The following is an 18,773-nucleotide window of genomic DNA, read 5'->3' as shown; positions in this document are numbered from 1 at the left end:
TTTTAAAGCATTAGGTCATGGTAAACACTACAGCAGAAGGGGCTGCTTTCAAACAGGCGTTCTAGTTCACAAACCAGAGTGTTAAGAGGTGGCGTTTTAGAGTCAGCTAAGTTTGAACACACGCTCTGTCTCTGACTGGCGGTTAGGGAGCTTGGCTTTAATGTCTTGGATAATCTATGATATGGGGATGATAACAGTGCCTAACTCGTGCCGCTGAGGAGCATTAAATAAAAAAAAGTGCTTTGACAGTATCTTATACCTCTTATGCTATTACTATTTTATCTGTACAGTTACTCTTTGGGGTAGTTAAATAGTAAAAATAGCAACTCTGTCTTGAGCACTTACTGTGTGCCTGGACTTGTGCTTTTCATGAATTCTCTCACTCATTAGGCTCTATGAGGCAGGTCTCCCAAGCCCCATTGCAAGGATGCAGAAGCTGAGTGTAGGAAGTGTGGAAATGGACTTGAACTTGGTCTTTGCTTTTCATTGCACACCCTCCTGCCTGACCATGCAGGGTGTGAAGCCTGTGTATCAGCTGGGATTTATTTACTGTTATCGGGTGCTGCCAGCCAGGGGATTTCATCCTGGCCCAGGGTTTCTAATGCATCCTATACCTGGTCTTCTGCCACCGCCTTGCTCTCGTGGGTTGACAGGCAGTGCCTGTATTACATCTTTTTGCATTAGATTCTGATTTTTTTTTCGAGGGAGGGGTCAAAAACAGCTTTATTGTTTCTTATTAAAAGAAACGTTTTACATATTTACTGCAAAAAACAAAAAAACAGCAAAAAACAGAAAAGAAGGGCAAAGAAAAGAAATAATCCATAATCACACCCAAACAAAACTACTCTTAACATCGATGTGATTACAAAACTCACACAAATACACACACACATCCCCACAAACAGAATCATATTATACATATCATTTTCTGGCCTGCTTTGTTCACAAGACATTGTGGACGGCTTCAGATCTTCTTCATTTTAAGTGGCTATTGCGTATTCAGTTGTATGGAAATTATTCAACCAATTGCCTGATGTTTTCAGGTATTTTGTTTGTTTGTTTGTTTGCCACAGTTGCTTATCCTTGTGTGTAAATCTGGGCACATTCATGAGTACTCCCTTAGGCTAAATTCCAAGCTCGGTAATTGCTGGGTCAGTGGGTATGCACATTATCAATTTTGATACGTGCTGTGAAATTGCCTTCCAGAAAGTTTTTTTTCTTTTAATGCTAGCATGGGGTTTAGCCAGAAGTACAGGAGAGTGCCAGGTGCCCGACCACCTTGCCGACACTGGGTGTATTTTCTGGTTTATTACATTAACTTTATCAGAAAGGCTTTCTCAAAGCCAAAACCAAAACCAAAGCCAAACGAATAACAAACCAAGAAAACAAAAACCAGAGCACTAAATAACGAGTGTGGCTTTACGCTAGGGTGGTGCTGCTGATATGTATTTACCCAGAGGAATTCCTACACATTGCTTGAGTAAGATTCTTCAATACTTTTAGATGGTATAAGAGAGAGTAACTTCACAGGCTTATACTCAACATTTGCTGCTTAGACCATTAAGCCTAGTGTTTGTGAGCAGGATGTAATGCTGTGTATGAACTAATGCTCAGCGAAAAGGGATTTTGTAGATACACAAAGGGGACAAAGCACAGAATTAAGCTCTTTTGATCTAATGGGTCTTTTTTTTTCTTTCAAAACAGGAAAGGTGCCAAGAACAATGACGTGTCCTTTTCTCAAATTAAGTAAGTCTCTAGAGTTATGCACCTTAATACATTCAATCCCTCAATCTGTTCAGTGCCTATTTTAAGGGTTTTTGTGTTTTTTTTTTTTTTTATGGAAACTGCTGCCATTTTTCCCGATTGACAGGTTTGGACCTAATCATCCAGAAGTTCTTATTAGCCTTGTTATTCTGCAAGGAACCTATGTTTCCTAGTCTCCTGAAGCTAGCTTCCTTGCCGTGTTGTACAATGGCAAGGGGAACCATACTTTTGCCATATAGTCTACCAAGAAATATATATTTTGTGATTGAAAAAAGGTTATGAAGATCTAGGAGGAGAGAACTTGCTCAAAGTCACAAAACCAATCAGTTATATAACAGGGTCTAGAAGTCAGATTTCCTGATTCATATTTCATTGTTTTGTAAATAACATTATAGTGCCACCACCTGCCCCTGCCCGCCCGCCCGCCTATTGTACTATAGGTTTTCTTTGGGAAGATGTTTACTATCATCTCCAGAGTCATGGTTGAGTCATTTTTTTCTAACTGCTTATTTTTTTTCTTTCCTTTTCTATGATGAAGACCTAAAAAGTGAGTAAACTCTCCACTTTAAAAAAAAATAACTTGTATTTTTCTATTTTGAGTGTGAACTTGGTTGAATGCAAAAATTCCTGTTTTGTTTTCCTAGATCCAAGTTAATCAAAGTGGAGAATTTTGAGGCCTACTTTAAGAAACAGCAAGCTGACTCCAACTGTGGATTTGCGGAAGAATATGAAGTATGTGGCTATAAATATTGTGTTTTTAATTGCTCTACGTTTTTCCTGAAAGTTGGAAAACTGCCTGTTTCCGTTTTATGGTGAAGCTTTGGGTGAGAGGCAGCCCTCTTTGAGGGGAGAGAGAAGCTCTTGCATGTCCCCTGGGGGCCCCTCTGAAACCTCTTGGGGAGGATCCCTCCTTGCTTCATCCAGCTTCTGGAAGCCCCAAGCATTCTTGACTTGTGGCCATATAACCTCCACCTTCACATGTCTCCCTTGTGTGTCTGTATCTCAGTGTCTTTTCTCCTCTTATAAAGACACCAGTGATATTGCATTAAGGGCCCTGCCCTACTGCAGTATGACCTCATCTTATCTCGAGTACATCTGCAAAAGCTGTATTTTCAAATCAGATTTCATTCACAGGTACTGGGGGTTAGAACTTCCGCATATCTATTTGAGGGACGCAATGTTACCCATAACATCTCTGCATTCCCACTTTGTTCTGTCATACTCTCTGAGTAGTATAACTAACATTTGAACACTGACTAAATGAACAACTCATATGTTCTGTTTTTAGGATCTGAAGCTTGTTGGAATTAGTCTACCTAAGTACGCAGCTGAACTGGCTGAGAATAGAGGAAAAAATCGCTATAATAATGTTCTACCCTGTAAGTTGTTTTTTCCGCATTACTTTCCCTTTTTTCCATCACTGGCATCACATCTCTAACAGTAGAGGGGAGAAGAATCCAGATACGAACTAACCACTTCCATAGCCATTCCTTAGTCACCTTCTGTGTGCTGAGCATGGTGTTTAGGCATATGCCATTGAATCCAATCCTCACAATAGCCTTATGAAATAGGTAGAATAGTCGCTTAGCAGATGAGGAAAATGAGGCACAGAGTGGCTAGGTGATTTGTCCAGAGTCACACAGATAGTCATGGCGGGACCAGACTGGGACCAGACTTGGACCAGGTCTGTCAGTTTCATTCAGGGAAAAGGCCAGAGTCTGTGCTTTGAACCCCTTTATTCCCACAGCTCTTTTATTTCAGTTAGTATAGTTCTGGAATGAAAGGGAGCAGGGCGAGGGCAGGCAGGGAGTAATGCTTTCTGTTTGTCCAGACACATCTCTGGTTGGCTGCGCACATTCCATGGCTAAATATGAATTACATTTGGGTTCATTCCTGTCTTTTTTTTTTTTTTTTTTAATTGTCTGTTTTACTTGAAGTTGTGTTTTTCTTTCCTGGCCTGAAATGTTAACTTCTGTTTAGATTCAGGATCTTCTAGCTCCTCCCTTCTTTCTCTTCATTCCTCGCCGCCCCTCCAGCACTTATTTTGACAGCAGACATTGACTCATGCGTGTGCTGAGAGAAACACTTTTGTTTTTTTTTTTTGCGGTACGCGGGCCTCTCACCGCTGTGGCCTCTCCCATTGCGGAGCACAGGCTCCGGACGCGCAGGCTCAGCGGCCATGGCTCATGGGCCCAGCCGCTCCGCGGCACATGGGATCTTCCCAGACCGGGGCACGAACCCGTATCCCCTGCATCGGCAGGCGGACCCTCAACCACTGCGCCACCAGGGAAGCCCGAGAAACGCTTTTAAAACTAGGCTGTTGGGATCTGCCTCAGCTCTGTGCTTTGAGGGTTAACTCAGGATTATTGGCCTGTTCTTGTGGATTTCTGTGGAGATTTTCAGATCCAGAGTTTGGCTGTTGTTTTTATGGGGAAGATTTTAGGCTAAAACTCATGTTGGTAACTGGGTTTAGAATTATTGTTATTTTGTTCAAGGGAAGGTGAGATAGTGGATAGTCAAAGACAGGGAAACATAGGAGCTGTTGCTTATAGCTCAGGCTGATAGTTGAGATTTTAAGGATATTATTTCATTTCTGGAGTTGGACAATTTTGTGTGTGTGTTTTTTGAGATGACAGTATATAGGAAACATGAGAATTTTATGCTTTACATCCTTTCACTTATAGTAGTCTTTTTTTAAAAAATTGAAGTATAGTTGATTTACAATGTTCTGTTAATTTCTGCTGTACAGCAAAGTGATTCCATTTTATATATATACACTATATATATATATTATATATATATACACTATATATATATATTATATATATATATACACTTTTTTCATACTCTTTTCCATTATGGTTTATTATAGGATATTGCATATAGTTCAGTATAACTGTGTTATACAGAACCATGTTGTTTATCTATTTTATATATAGTAGTTTGAATCTACTAATCCCAAACTCCTAATTTATCCCCCACCCCCTTCCCCCTTTGATAACTATATGTTTGTTCTCTATGCCTGTGAGTCTGTTTCTGTTTTGTAAATAAGTTCATTTGTGTCATATCTTAGATTCCACGTATACCACTTACAATAGTCTTATACATTCAGTTTATTCTTGCATTTGGGACTGTCTTTTTATAACAACATTTTTTTATGAGAATAGAGAAAGTGTGAAAGTCTTAACTGAGTATCTACCCTGCTATAGTGGAAAGGGCACTGGATTTGAATTCTGACTGCCATTCACCAGATGAAAGTGCTTGGAAAAATCATTTAATCTCTCTGACCCTCAGTTTCCTCCTCTTTAAAATGGGCACAGAAGCTTGTAGTGTGGTTATAAGGAATAAATAACATTGCTGAGGGCCTTCCCTGGCTCGTGGCACTCACCCAAGGATGGTAATAGTTGGTTTCACCTGAGAAGGCGGTCTGGAGTGGTTAAGACCTTGGGACCTGTTGCCAGGCTGCCCAGGTTCTAACTGTGGCTCTGCCACTGACTAGCTCTGCCCAGGTGATCACGTAACTTCTCTGTGCCATAGTCACATCTGGTGACTGTGGGAATGAAATAAGGTCGTGGATGTAAAACACCAAGCCATGCAGCTTCAAGGTGTGATGGAGCCCCTGTGTTGCCATCTTGTACTTTTTTCTCTTGTATTCAACTCACCTCACACCTTTGCTTCTATTCTAATATGGAACTTTTTTCTTTGAATGTCACAGACGATATTTCCCGTGTCAAACTTTCAGTCCATGCCCATTCAACTGACGACTACATCAATGCCAACTACATGCCTGTAAGTGGAGAGCGGGGCTCATGGTGCTGGCTGGTTAGGAGGAGGTCCTCCGGCTGTCCTCTTGCTGTCTCTTTGAGGTTGAATATGTGCTGCTTTCCATTTTTAGGGCTACCATTCCAAGAAAGATTTTATTGCCACACAAGGACCTTTACCCAACACTTTGAAAGATTTTTGGCGTATGGTTTGGGAGAAAAATGTCTATGCCATTGTCATGTTGACCAAATGTGTTGAACAGGGAAGGGTAAGTATCTTTTATTTTTATTATTATTTAGTTCAATTCGTTCATTCATATTTACTGTGGCGGGAGGGTATCTTAAAAATGATTTGTCTTTTTTTAAGAAAACACTCCCCCAAATATTAGCACCTCTGTTCTTAGAAGTGTGTTTTCTGACTTTTTCTCCTCTAAGAGAAAAGTTTTAGAAAAACGTTAAAAAATTCTATGTTATCATTACCTTCCTTTGTGGACAGAGAGCAATGTTCTCTATTCATTAAGTCACTGCTGCTGGCATTAATGAACAGCAGAGGTTGGGTTAGTGAGGCGGAAGAATTCACGTGCAGCTCCGTTCTTCATCAGCTCTGTGAATGAGTGCAAGCCCGACCTGCCTCCGAGCAACCAGTTGCACCTGTGAGATGACCAATTTGACCAACCAAGTGATTTTCAAACTTAGTCTATAGCATTGGGACCCTTTCTTTATGTAAAATTTCTGATGTATCCCCAGAGAAGTCTCAGCAGTTCTCTCTCCCTTCTGATGGCCTGGAATCCTCCCAGCCACTTCCATCAAAGATAAGATTTCTTCTAGTAATAAAATCCCATCTTTCCATAAGTGGACCAAGGAGAATTGAAAAACATGGGCTAAATTCAGAAAGCCTGTGCCTGAGGAATAGGACCTAATGTGCTTTCTGAAGTTTTTCATGTAGGTTCGTTACTTGAAGAATAGGAGTCAAGTCCCTTTACTTTTTGGGCCGTGCTAGTTCCCCAGCCAGGGATCGAACCCGTGTCCCCCTGCATTGGAAGGGTAGAATCTTAACCGCTGGACCACCAGGGAAGTCCCTAGGCCAGTGGTTCTGAAACTTTAACGTGCATCAGAGTCACCTGCAGGGTGGTTCCGCCTCCAGAGTTTCTAATTCAGAGGGTCTGTGGTGGACCTCCGAATTGCATTTCTGACAGTTCCCACTGCTACTGCTCCAGGATGCATGCTTTGAGTAGCACTATCCCAGAGATAGTGCCAACGTGTCAGGCATCATTTCTTTCTTTTTTTTTTTTCTTTTTTTAATAGTAGAGCTTTTATTTACTTATTTATTTAATTTTTGGCTGTATTGGGTCTTCGTTGCTGCACGCAGGCTTTCTCTAGTTGTGGCGAGCGGGCTCTAGAGCCCAGGCTCAATAGTTGTGACGCACGGGCATAGTTGCTCTGCGGCATGTGAGATCTTCTCGGACCAGGGCTCGAACCCCTGTCCCCTGCATTGGCAGACGGGTTCTTAACCACTGCGCCACCAGGGAAGTCCCTGGGCATCATTTCTTTTAATGTTCTGTTCTTTCACTTTAATTTAGCAGATGTTTATCCAGCCCCAAGTATGTGTAAGGTCCTGTGCTAGGGGCTGGGGCTGGAGGAAGGAAAGGTAACAAAGAACAGTTAGAGGTGGTTCCCTTCTTCATATTATTTGTGACACAGAAGGTTGGGTTCTGCACCCGCTTCTTGCATTAGAACAGGTTATTATGCAAACGAAAGGCCATTGCTTATGAATGCAAATAAACTTTATGGTGCTGTTGAGCCCAGGGCCTCACACATGGAACATCACATGGAACATTCTCCTAAATATCTGTTAGATAAATGAAAACGACATAGTTAAATTAATGAAGAACAAGAAGATGAATTTAATGGGTCCTTGTTCATCATCAGGCGGGAGAGAAGTGGATGTTACTGACCCTGGGTGACAGGGGAAGAGAGCCAGTGTATTTTCTGCACTAGATTCTCCATATATGTTATTTTTTTCCTATAACAACCCTGTGAGGTGTTATTATTTTATAGATGGGGAAACTGAAGCTTAGAGTTTAAGAACTTGCCCACAAGGTAGTAACATAAATCCAGCGGGTAAGAGACAACCTGGGCAAAAACTCCATGTCAGTGTGTGTCCCAGTCCTGTGTTCTTTCCTGGAGCAGTGGTCCAGAAGCTGGGATCTTTTAAAAACTACAGATCCCTGGGCCAGAGTCAGCATCTCTGGAGGTGGGAAGCAGGTATCTGTTTTTAAAGCAAAACAAACCTCCGAGGTGAGTCAGATATCAGTCAGGGTTAGAATCCATTGCAGGAGAGCACACTTTGGAAAGTTTAGAGAGAGAGTGTGTGTATATATGTGTGTGTGTATGTTTTCAGTCAGTTACTAAATGGGGATTCAGGTAGTCTCAGAGAGCAGTTGTTTCCTGATTTTTATTTCTGTTCACATCTGCCCATTGACTTTATAAAAATCAAAGACCCCCAAATGATTTAATCTGATTCTCTTTATTGGTGTCCATATTTGTACTGCAATTAGTGTGTATCTAAAAGTATTGGGGAAAGTTCTCATTTCTTCTGCTGCTTTAGGTTATAGGTCAGTCAGAGAAGTTTAGTTCAGGGAGCAGTTAGTGGAATGGCTGCTGTAGGCCTGGGGGAGCTGGGTGGGCATGGTGTCCCCTGTGAAGGAACACCTGCTGCTTAGCTCCGAGTCAGTTTTTGTGCAGAAATGGGGGCTCAGTGTTGGCTAGATCTTCTGATTTTTCGAGAGAAGCCAGAAATCTGGATTTTTATGGGAAAACTCCCAAATTTAAAAGAGTTGGCAGGAATCGTAAATTTAAAAAAAAACAAAATTCCAAGGGTCAGACAGAACCCACCTAAAGGATGGATTCAGACCCCGGGCAGTGCTAGTTTTCAATATCTGGTCTCCTTGTGAGGCTTTTGTGATGGTAGACAGTTTGATCTGAGTCTTGTATAAAAACACATTTTATTCTAGACCAAATGTGAGGAGTACTGGCCCTCCAAGCAGGCTCAGGACTATGGGAACATAACGGTGGCAATGACGTCAGAAATTGTTCTACCAGAATGGACCATCAGAGACTTCACAGTGAAAAATGTAAGTAAGAGGTCAAGAAGGATAAGTCTCATATAACATTAACATATATAAATCTTGGGTTGATACTTTTTAGGTTGGTATTAACCAATTTTTTTATGCATCAGAATTATATTTTTGCTTTTTTCTTTATAGAATAAAACAATCCATATCTACATATACTCTAAGGCAACGCTTTGGCTTTGCTTTCTTAAAGAGAATTTCCTAAGTTGTCCCTCACTGTTGTGGCCTCTCCCGTTGCGGAGCACAGGCTCCGGATGCGCAGGCTCAGCGGCCATGGCTCACGGGCCCAGCTGCTCCGCGGCACGTGGGATCTTCCTGGACCGGGGCACGAACCTGTGTCCCCTGCATCGGCAGGCGGACTCTCAACCACTGCGCCACCAGGGAAGCCCCCTAAGTTGTTCTTAAATAAAGTGAATCTTAAGAGCATGGCTCAGTATCTGTACTCCTTTCCTTCCACTTCCATGTGACCTGCTCATAGAATTTTTGTTTCAAATCAAGGCCGTTTTGGATTATTTGTTTGGAAATGTGACATCAGGAGTGGCCATTTGTTGTTGGAATAGTTTATAATGACAGTTACAATAATAGGATTCCAGGACATATACACATGGCCTCCCTTCCCCCAAAACGTTATGAAAACAAATACAGTTAAATTGTGTAGGCATTCTAGGAAGTCAGTTTATGTGTCCTTTCAATTTTTTTAAGGATGTTTAAAAATAGAATCAGTGTCATGAGCAACATTGATATCTTTTAATGGCTGCATAAATCAATATAACCCTCTGCAGTTTATATCAAAGGCATAAAAATATCCGTCCCCCTTTGATCTGGTGGTTCCAAGTTTGAGAATCTGCCCTAAAGAAATAATCTGAAATATAGGAGAAGCCTTATTATTCATAAAGATGAATCTGAGTATTATTTATAATGGGGGGGGAAATTTGGAAACCATGCAAATATCTAGCTTTTGGAGTATAGATAATGAAACTATAGGTTATCTAGTCACTGTATCATTATTCAGCTATTAGAAATGATGGCTATGGAGACTGCATAATTACCATGAGGAGAAGCTAGAGTGTAATTAAGGGAAATATACTGGGAGACAAAATTTTATGCACATTATGCATAGTGCATAAAAGAAAAACCTGGAAGTAGATTTAGTAGAGTTGCATTTATGAGGGGCTGGTGGGTTGGTTTCCAGGTTATGAGAATTATCCTTGAAGAGTTCATAAGTCATTTCATGCTACACTGTTGTAGTATATTAACTCTTTACTAATTGCTGTGTCTCAAAGGCTCTGGCCTCCATTAATACTTATTTCAATTCCTCTCCTGGAGATGCCGTCAAAGCAGTTAATCATGTATTGAATGGGTCACATAAATAATGCAGTTTATCATAGCTGAGAATCCCTTAAAATGTCATACTTATTTCTATAGACTTCACCCATTTTAAACAGACTGGCTTATCCTTGGTTGCTTTCACTGCTTGGAGTTTGCCCTTATGGAGGGGAATGGTGGGTAGAATTGTCCACATCATTAAAAAATTTACTATTATTATTATTTTTATTAACTAAACTCCAGACTTTATTCTAATTTCATAGTTTTCCACTAAAGCCCTTTCCAGCTCAGGATCCAATCTAGGATACCACATGGCATTTAATAAAATATTATTTTTAATTGTACAAAATGCATGAATATATTTTCCCTTTAAGAAGTGGGGACATAACTGATAGGGCTGAAAGTGTCCTTTGACTGCCACCTCTAACCTGAGCCTCTTTGCTCTTCTGTGGAGATAATACTGAAAATCTGACCTTCCCCTCAGCTCTCTCCTTCTCCCCTCTTTTCTCTCATGGCTGGTTTCTTTCTTTGGATGAGTGCTTATAATTAAATCTGTGAATGTTATGTTCCTGTGTGACGGGACTTCACAGTACCCTCTTCCCTCACTGCCCTTTTTTCTTACTGTCTTCCACATTTTGAATAATGTGAATGTACTGCTTTTATAATGTATATACATTAACAACAACAAAAGAAGCTTCAAAGGGTAGCTGTCATAAAGAAGATGGAAATGCCAGCAGTCCAGGTGTAGGTACACACAGGTGAGGCCAGTGCCCAGGTGCAGGCATAATGAGTACAGCTGAATCAGGAATGGGAATGGCCCAACCTGGGCGGAGTTCTGATAATTAAAGGTATGTGCTTTGGTCCACGTAGGAAACCAGTCTGTATAATAACTAACTCTGTTATCATAAGCTTCACTTGCTATTGTCTATCTGAAGTCGAAATAGATGCCCTTTCTCAAACCCCTACAGTTCTAAATATTTACTTGGTGCTTGCCAGTTGCCCATCACTTTATTAAATTCTTTGTAAGACGTGAATTATGAGGCAGTTCTTGCCCCGAAGGCACTGACTCTCATAGTTGTATTTGTATAAATTCATTTTTGGTCAGTGACATTTCCAGGTGGGCTCAAGGGGTGGGGTTTATGAATCTCTGAGGAGGTGTAGGTGTAAGAATGTGAGCACATAATTGGCAGGAGGCTGTCTTGGAAGGGGAAGATTCTGAACTCACAATCGAAGGATCAGAGACTTTTGCCTCTGAGCTGAGTGTTAGAGAAGTTGTTTCACTTCTTGGAACCTTTCTCCTCCTTCTTTAAAGGGGGATAATAAACCCTCCTGCTTGGCATGTTATGAGGATTTGATGAGTACGTCGAAGTCCTTGCAAGCACTTTATCAGCTATTGTACCAATGTACCATTCTAATTTGTGGTCATAACCACTTCTGCTGAGCTGCCTTTCAGCTGAGCCGTGCAGTTCAGCCTTCAGGTACTGCTTGATCTAGCTTGCCTGTCTCTCTGGATCTTACAACTTTTCTTGGCTTTTAGATCCAGACAAGTGAGAGTCACACTCTGCGTCAGTTCCATTTCACCTCCTGGCCTGACCACGGCGTTCCTGACACCACTGACCTGCTCATCAACTTCCGGTACCTTGTTCGTGACTACATGAAGCAGAGTCCTCCTGAGTCACCAATTCTGGTGCACTGCAGGTATGCAGATGGCTGTCCATGTGTGACAGATTTCAAACGTAATGGTAAACATGGACACTTTTGAAAAAAAAAAAAAACCCTAAGAGGGAATGCAATAGGTATTTACAAATTCAAGAAAGGTTTGGATAAGGGACCAATAAGGAATTAGGGCTTATTCCCTAAGCCTGCGACTTTAGGACGGGGGTTGGCAAACTATAGCCTGTGGGTCAGATCTGGTCACCTGCCTGTATTTAAAAAAAAAATCATAATATATTTTAATTTCTTTCTTATTTATAATATTTTGTTTTGAAATATTTCAAAGCATGGAGAATAATAACAATTTAATCAAGCACAACATGATGCCATATATGTTTCTTTTTGTTAATAATACGTTACAGATATAATTAAAGTCTCTGCTTACTAGTCTCCTATCCCATTCGCCTTCTTACATAGGTGAGTGTGGTCCTAAAGTTGATCTGTATCATTCCCTTCTGTGCTTTTATATTTTATTACATATGTAGGTAACTCTATGGTTTTATATAGCTTTAAACTTTTACCAGATTTTATAATGTATACACCATTCTGCAACCTATTTTGGTTTGCTAGTTAACAATGTTGAAACACATAATTCTAATTCATTTTATTTATTTAAAAATATTTTTTCCACATATAAAAACTGCATGTAAATTAATGAATACAACATAATGAATAAAACAGTGATGAGTTTGGAGATGAGTATACCCCTGTGAAACCATCACCACAGTCTATTTGGCTGTCTGTTTTTGTAAATACAGTATTATTGGAACACAGCCATGTCCATTTGGTTACATATTGTCTATAGTTACTTTTATGCTATAGTGGCAGAAAGAGTTGATTTGCAAAGTCTGAGAAGCTGAAGATATTTACTCTCTGGCCCTTAACAGAAAAAGTTTGCCACCCTCTCCTCCAGAACAATAGGAAATTAGCTTTGAAGCTGAAGGAATTGATTTTAGGACAGAAGAAGGGAGGGACTTTGTTGCCCTCTGGGGAGTAAATGGATGAAGCTTGCCATCCTAGATACAGTGGTGACTTGAATGGGACTGAGATTCAAGACGCTCTAGCAAGGTGTTTTATTTGTGGCATTTGACATGAAAGTAACTTTAGGACTTGGGCCCCAGTTCTAAGCTAGTACAGTCTGACTTGAAAGGTTTCAATTGAGCCAGTTGGTAACGGTCCTGGGCTTGACCCTCAAAGCCTGATAGTGGAGGAGAGTAAGATATATGTATAAATGGGGAAATGGGAGTTTTACAGTCGAGGTAACGCATGCTGACATGCTCATTTCCCCTTTTTTTTCAGTGCTGGGGTGGGAAGGACGGGCACTTTCGTTGCCATCGATCGTCTCATCTATCAGATAGAGGACGAGAACACTGTGGATGTGTACGGGATTGTGTACGACCTTCGAATGCACAGGCCTTTAATGGTGCAAACAGAGGTGAGCCCAATGTCTGTGTCTGACAATTGCCCCTTCCCAGGCCTTTAATGGTGCAAACAGAGGTGAGCCCAATGTCTGTGTCTGACAATTGCCCCTTCCCATCTGTGTTTAAAAGATGGGATCATGTCACACACTTGTGTTAAAATATTCCACCCTTCCAGATCTTTCTGGCTCTTGGCTGTGAGGTGGATTTCTTTCAAGACCTTAAAGTGATGTGGGATTGAACTACCCCACGATATCCGATGCAGGGACATAGTCGTCCTGATAGCAGCAATGGAGCTACAAACCGAGACAGTATCAGGATTCCTCACTTTGCTGCCACTGACTCACCAAATAATCTTAGCAAGTCTCTGAACTTTGGCTTCCGGGTTTTAAACTCATAAAACTGGTCTTTTAAACCCTTGATTTCTAAGAAGGTCTGACCATTCTTAAAATAAGCTAATGAAATGGACATATCAAATATTAATGATACGAAATAGGATAATGCTGCTTTAAGCTTTAACACAGCAATATATCCTCACCCTGCCTTGTAAATGTCAAAGAACATCAGTCATCATGGCTGCGGGAGGACGGTGACCAATTGGGAAAATGCATGCTTAATATCTACAGTGTCATTTATGTAAAACTGTTGGGTTCGGCTTTCCCTGAAATGTTCCTGATAAACTATGTGTTCAAGGCATGTTCTCAACACGTGTATTGGGAAATAGCCTTCCTCAAAGCTGTCGGGATGAATGCTCCCTGGCCAGGATAGAGCAGAATATTAATCTTGTATCAGGCCTTCACCTTGAATGAATTCCGAACTCTATGAGTATGTGCTGTGTTTCTGAGTCCAGCAGGGAATGTTCTGGAGGCCTGGGTGCATTGTGTGCTTTGGGGTGGTGCAGCATGGCTGTGGTGGGAAGAGCGGAAGTCACTTCCTGCGTTGGTAGGGACAAAGATCTTCTATTTTCTGCTGTAATTAATATATAGAGTCGTAGTTCTCAATCTTTTATCCGCTTTTGAGAAACACAGAAATCTTATACCTGCTTACAAATTTTTTCATCCCTTTTTAAAATATTTTGAAAATAATATAAATTTGTTCATATCAAAAAAATTTAACAGTACAGGGTTATACAGAGCACATTTTTCTCTTTTACTTTTTCCTCCCCAGTTCCACTCCCTAGAGGTAGCTAGTGTTTACAGCTTGCATATACCTTTACAGGCTTCTTTATGTACCTCTGTTAAAAAAATGTATACACATACACACACACACAGAGCATATTTTAAAAATTGGATCTTATTTTGTAGGTAATGCTGCCCTGTGATGTTTTTCTCCTCTAACAGCATTATGGATATCTTTCAGCATACACCCTTTCTTCCTCTTTTTAATGGCTACCTGCAGATTCTGAGGTGTTTGCCTGAAGCATGGGGACCTTCAGGTCTACCTCAATCATTACCCCTGTCTCTACACCCGCTTCAGGATGGGGATCCCCAACTCAGTCCTGATCATCCCCCTTTAACCCACCCCCTCTGTTGAGAATCACAGCTTACTCTTTCTCCACCTCCTCCCTAGCCAAGAAAACCCTGCTGGACTTTTTAGTGCATTATTTCCTCCACATTCTTTCTTTGCCCTTCCCCAAGATTCTGGTACTTTTCCTTGGTGCGGGGAGGTGCTGGGGGTGCGCCGCTCTCATTGAGAACCATTAATGATGAGAACCTTGCTGTCTGTGGTTTCAGATTTCACCACTATGTTATTACCCCTCGACCTGCGTGAGCTTGGAGTGTTCGCTGTGGGGTGGGTGGGGTTGGAGGGCGGTAATCTGTTTGAAAAAAACCTTGGGTGCCTATCTTCGGGACCTGTGCTCATTTGTTTTCTCTCTTTCTTTTTCTAACAGGACCAGTATGTTTTCCTCAATCAGTGTGTTTTGGATATTATCAGATCCCAGAAGCACTCGAAAGTAGATCTCATCTACCAGAACACAACTGCAATGACAATCTACGAAAACCTTGCACCAGTGACCGCATTCGGAAAGACAAATGGTTACATTGCCTAAATTCCAAAGGAAAACCTTTCTGGAGTTAACCAGACCGTCACACCCACAGCAAAGGAAAATGCCCCGATGTTGACATGTTTTTGTATGTCTAGTATCCTAATTCTTTGTTCCGTTGTGTTAGAACTAATTTGAGAGTGTGAAGCTGCACATGTGAAACATGACAAATGAGAAGTTGGGGCTATCAGGGGCTGTGGATGGGTGGTGAGCAAATCAACTATGTTTCTGATTATCAGTGGGATGAGTTCACTTTTTTTTTTTCTTGAGAATTACAGAACACCAGGAAAAGTGAGCTATGATTTTTTTTTCTTTTACAAGACATTCTTTTTAAAAAAGACTATTTTATATGATTCACATGCTAAAGCCAGGATTGTGTTAGGTTGAATATATTTTAAGTATCAGAGGTCTATTTTTACCTACTGTATCTTGGAATCTAGCTGATGGAAAATACATAATAGTGGATGATTATCATGTAGGGAGGGCTACATGGTACCTCTCCTGCCTGGGTTTTCTATTTGAACATGTGCCTTTTCTGAATTATGCTTCCACAGGTAAAACTCAGTAGATCTCTATTTTTGTATTGAATCTCATAATTGGACTATGTGGAATATTTAAACAGTAGTTTAGTATCAGAGGTTCAGCCTTCTTAGTAACATTCCTGTTCTCATTTGATTAGAGGAGATCCTCCCCAGCTTCCCCCATCCCCTGTTTTGTGCTCTATTCTTTCTTCCCTTTCCCCCTCCTATTTTTCCCCAAAGACACTTCTGATGGCCACATTTTCTGCCCATTGGTTGAGCAAGAGTGGAAACTGAATTATCACCGTGAGAATTTCGGGGTGGGGGAAGGTCGGGGGGAAGCAGAGGAACCCTTCAGTGACACAATAATCTTTTATTGTCCCCATTTGATCTTTTTTCTCATTTCTGTATGTGGTAAGAAGGATTATTTAAAGGTGCAATATGTGACTTAGTGATTCATGATGCTCTAGGTTTTTAGTAATGTTTTACTCAGGTTGGCATTTTATGTGTCTCTGTGTGTCCGTGTATGTGTGTATGTTTTTAAAAGCGTGGCAATCTGCGAACACTTCCGTGTGAAAACAGTGTCAGATGAATCCCTCCTTCCGTAGAGTCTACTGGCTTTAGTCTGTATCTGCAGTGACACATACCCGTATCTGCTGTATATATATATACTAAACTCTTAAAACAGTCATTCCTTGGAACTGAGGTGTACAAAGTTCAAATTTGTATCAAAGATGTAATTATTATTTTTAAAACTTCTTTTCATTATACTGCTGCTGTAATTACTTTGATTTTTTAAAGTGTAGATTGATTTTTGTCGTTGTTGTTTTTGGCTTTCAGGTATGTGTATCCACCGAGAATTTCAGAATCTATGTGGATTTATTTTATTGGTACATAATCTGTAAACTTCTCAAGGCATTAACACGAAAGGATTTGTTTCTTTTTATTTTATATTGTGGCTCAGGTTATATTTTGAAGATGTGTTGAGTTTCTCCTCCAATAGGCAATGAAGTGTACAAGGTCTTATGAAGGAATGACCAAGTCCCTGGAGTCCTGTGGCCGTTTCCCACAGTCATAAATCCTGCTGTAAACATAGGACGATGTGTCCTATTGAAAACGGGAGCGGCGTGCCCTGGTCACCGTGGATCTGTGGGATCCTGTCTCCTGACCCTGCCATGCTCCTTAACTCACCGGCACTTTGATCACTGACTGGACAGTTGGGTATCTTAGGGTCATGAAGGGGGAACCACCGCCTACAGAAAGCCCTTGATTCGGTTCAGAGGTCGAGTGCTGCACGTCTTTTGTCTCCCTCTCCCTTTGAGGTACTGAAAGGAATAAAGGAGAAGTGGTAATGGTGTCGTGTTTTGGGAGAACCTTACTTCCCAAATGGAAATTGCACTTTTTGCTGAATCCTTTGCTCTCTTTGGTAGAAAGCAGTTTGTTCAGTATCAGGCCCTTCGAGGAGTGGGCTGGCCAGGCCAGGCCAGGCTGGGTCCTCCTCTTTGGCTCTGAAGGTCTGCATCAGGGAAGCCATGCTGTCCCGGGGTGTTGAGTGAAGCTGGGTTTGGGCGACTGCTTCCAAGCCTTCACACTTGGAAGGCTACCCCTTGCACGCAAGATCTTGGAGGGTTCCGTAACTTCTTCAGTGGTCCCTGTTCAGGCAGCAGTTCTGTGGGTCACACCCCTTCCCACTCCAATTTGTCAGGAAACCACAGTGATGGGTGCCACTGTACCAAATCCCATGTAGATGTACGCCCTGCCCACATCACTGCCGCTGCTGTGGAGAAGTCGGAGGGAAGGACTTAACTAGAAAAATTCCTTTAAAAGATGAAAGCAACAATAATCATAAACATATTGTGTCCAAATGCAAAACCCAGAAATCTTCCTCCCTTCCGCCTGGGATGATCTTGGGATCAGACGTCATTCCCAATCCTGGGAGGAAGGCTTGTGGTGGAGAGGCCTGGATTCCAAATGGGCAGGTCACACGAAGGTCACGATGCTTCTCTGCATCCTGAACAGACCTGGCGATGGGCCAAGGGTGGGGGGGTTGGTGAGGGTATTTATAGCACAGTGAAAAGGGAAGATTAATGTGTAAATATAAAGGACACCCGGGCTGGGGGTTGGCCCCAGAAAAGAGAAAGTGCTTTTGAGTTCCTGCCCCCAGCCCTTCCAGGAACAATGGAACAGTGGATAATGGACCAAACTTTGAGGAGTCCAGTGGAATCGTGGGGATGGTGTGATCACCCTTGCTTAGTATTTGACAGTTGCATACAGAAAACCAGCCAGGATGGGATGAGTTAGTTTGGGGGATTTGGGCCATTGATATCTTCTCCCAAGAGCAAGGACGTTTTGTCTGCAAAGTTAAATCTTGTGATGATTGGCACCAGTAGGAAGTGACATTTGGGTCTGTTCCCTGTGGCCATGTAACAACCATTAGATTTTGGCATAATTGACTCCACTGGATTTGGGCATCACCAAGTCATAGGCTCCTGGGATTGGGGCCAACTATGCAGATGATTCTTGTTCGCTTTTCATCTGGGATGAAAAAGCCTGGTTTTCTTTTGAAATGCTTGATTGCACTTGCTGAGCTAATAAACAAGTCTTGGTGACTGATGTTGATTTGCCTCCAAAGTCCAAGTTCTGAGTTTTCAGACTATGTGTAGCAGTCGAGTATTTAACATACTGTAGCTTTTTTTCCCTTGGGGACACCTATGAATAGGATATGTTGATGTGGACTCTAAAACTGTAATTTTCTTGTAACTATTTTGGAATGATGCATATTTCTAATGTTTGTTATACTTGTACAGAGTATTGCTGTTGGTTGCTTTTTTTTTTTGGTTTGTTTTTTAAGGAAAAAAATGGCCTGAAAAAAAAATTTTTTTAAAGACATAAATACCAAATATAAAAAATGTCAACACATTATGCCTCTGTTTGACTCTCCCCCTCCTTGCTTTATGTCCACTTCATTTCACTTATCTAGCGGTTTAGTTTCCTGCATTCAGCTGGGGCATCCTTAACAAAAACACGTTTCCCTTGGGATTTTCCCACATCGTTTTGGTTTGCTAGGGCTGCTGTAACAAAGTACAACAGACTGG

The 18,773-nt window shown here is 41.4% G+C and overlaps 1 protein-coding gene across 1 annotated transcript in view; it reads left to right on the top strand.

The window, feature by feature from the left end:
- The window catches only part of PTPRJ (protein tyrosine phosphatase receptor type J), a 173,398-nt gene extending 154,842 nt beyond the window's left edge, over positions 1–18,556 (top strand). The window contains exons 16-25 of the mRNA XM_060105160.1: positions 1,705–1,746; positions 2,303–2,311; positions 2,409–2,496; positions 3,053–3,143; positions 5,480–5,553; positions 5,660–5,794; positions 8,540–8,659; positions 11,523–11,683; positions 12,998–13,133; positions 15,008–18,556. Of these exons, the coding sequence (XP_059961143.1) occupies positions 1,705–1,746; positions 2,303–2,311; positions 2,409–2,496; positions 3,053–3,143; positions 5,480–5,553; positions 5,660–5,794; positions 8,540–8,659; positions 11,523–11,683; positions 12,998–13,133; positions 15,008–15,166 (1,015 nt within the window). The 3' untranslated portion in view covers positions 15,167–18,556. The remainder of the gene's footprint in view (positions 1–1,704; positions 1,747–2,302; positions 2,312–2,408; positions 2,497–3,052; positions 3,144–5,479; positions 5,554–5,659; positions 5,795–8,539; positions 8,660–11,522; positions 11,684–12,997; positions 13,134–15,007) is intronic.
- Positions 18,557–18,773: the final 217 nt, after the last annotated feature.

Source organism: Mesoplodon densirostris, chromosome 7, assembly GCF_025265405.1.
Source record: "Mesoplodon densirostris isolate mMesDen1 chromosome 7, mMesDen1 primary haplotype, whole genome shotgun sequence".
In the NCBI taxonomy this organism is placed as follows: Eukaryota; Metazoa; Chordata; class Mammalia; order Artiodactyla; family Ziphiidae; genus Mesoplodon; species Mesoplodon densirostris.
The sequence above is the reverse complement of the archived record's forward strand: the minus strand, read 5'-3'. Positions and strand labels throughout refer to the sequence as shown.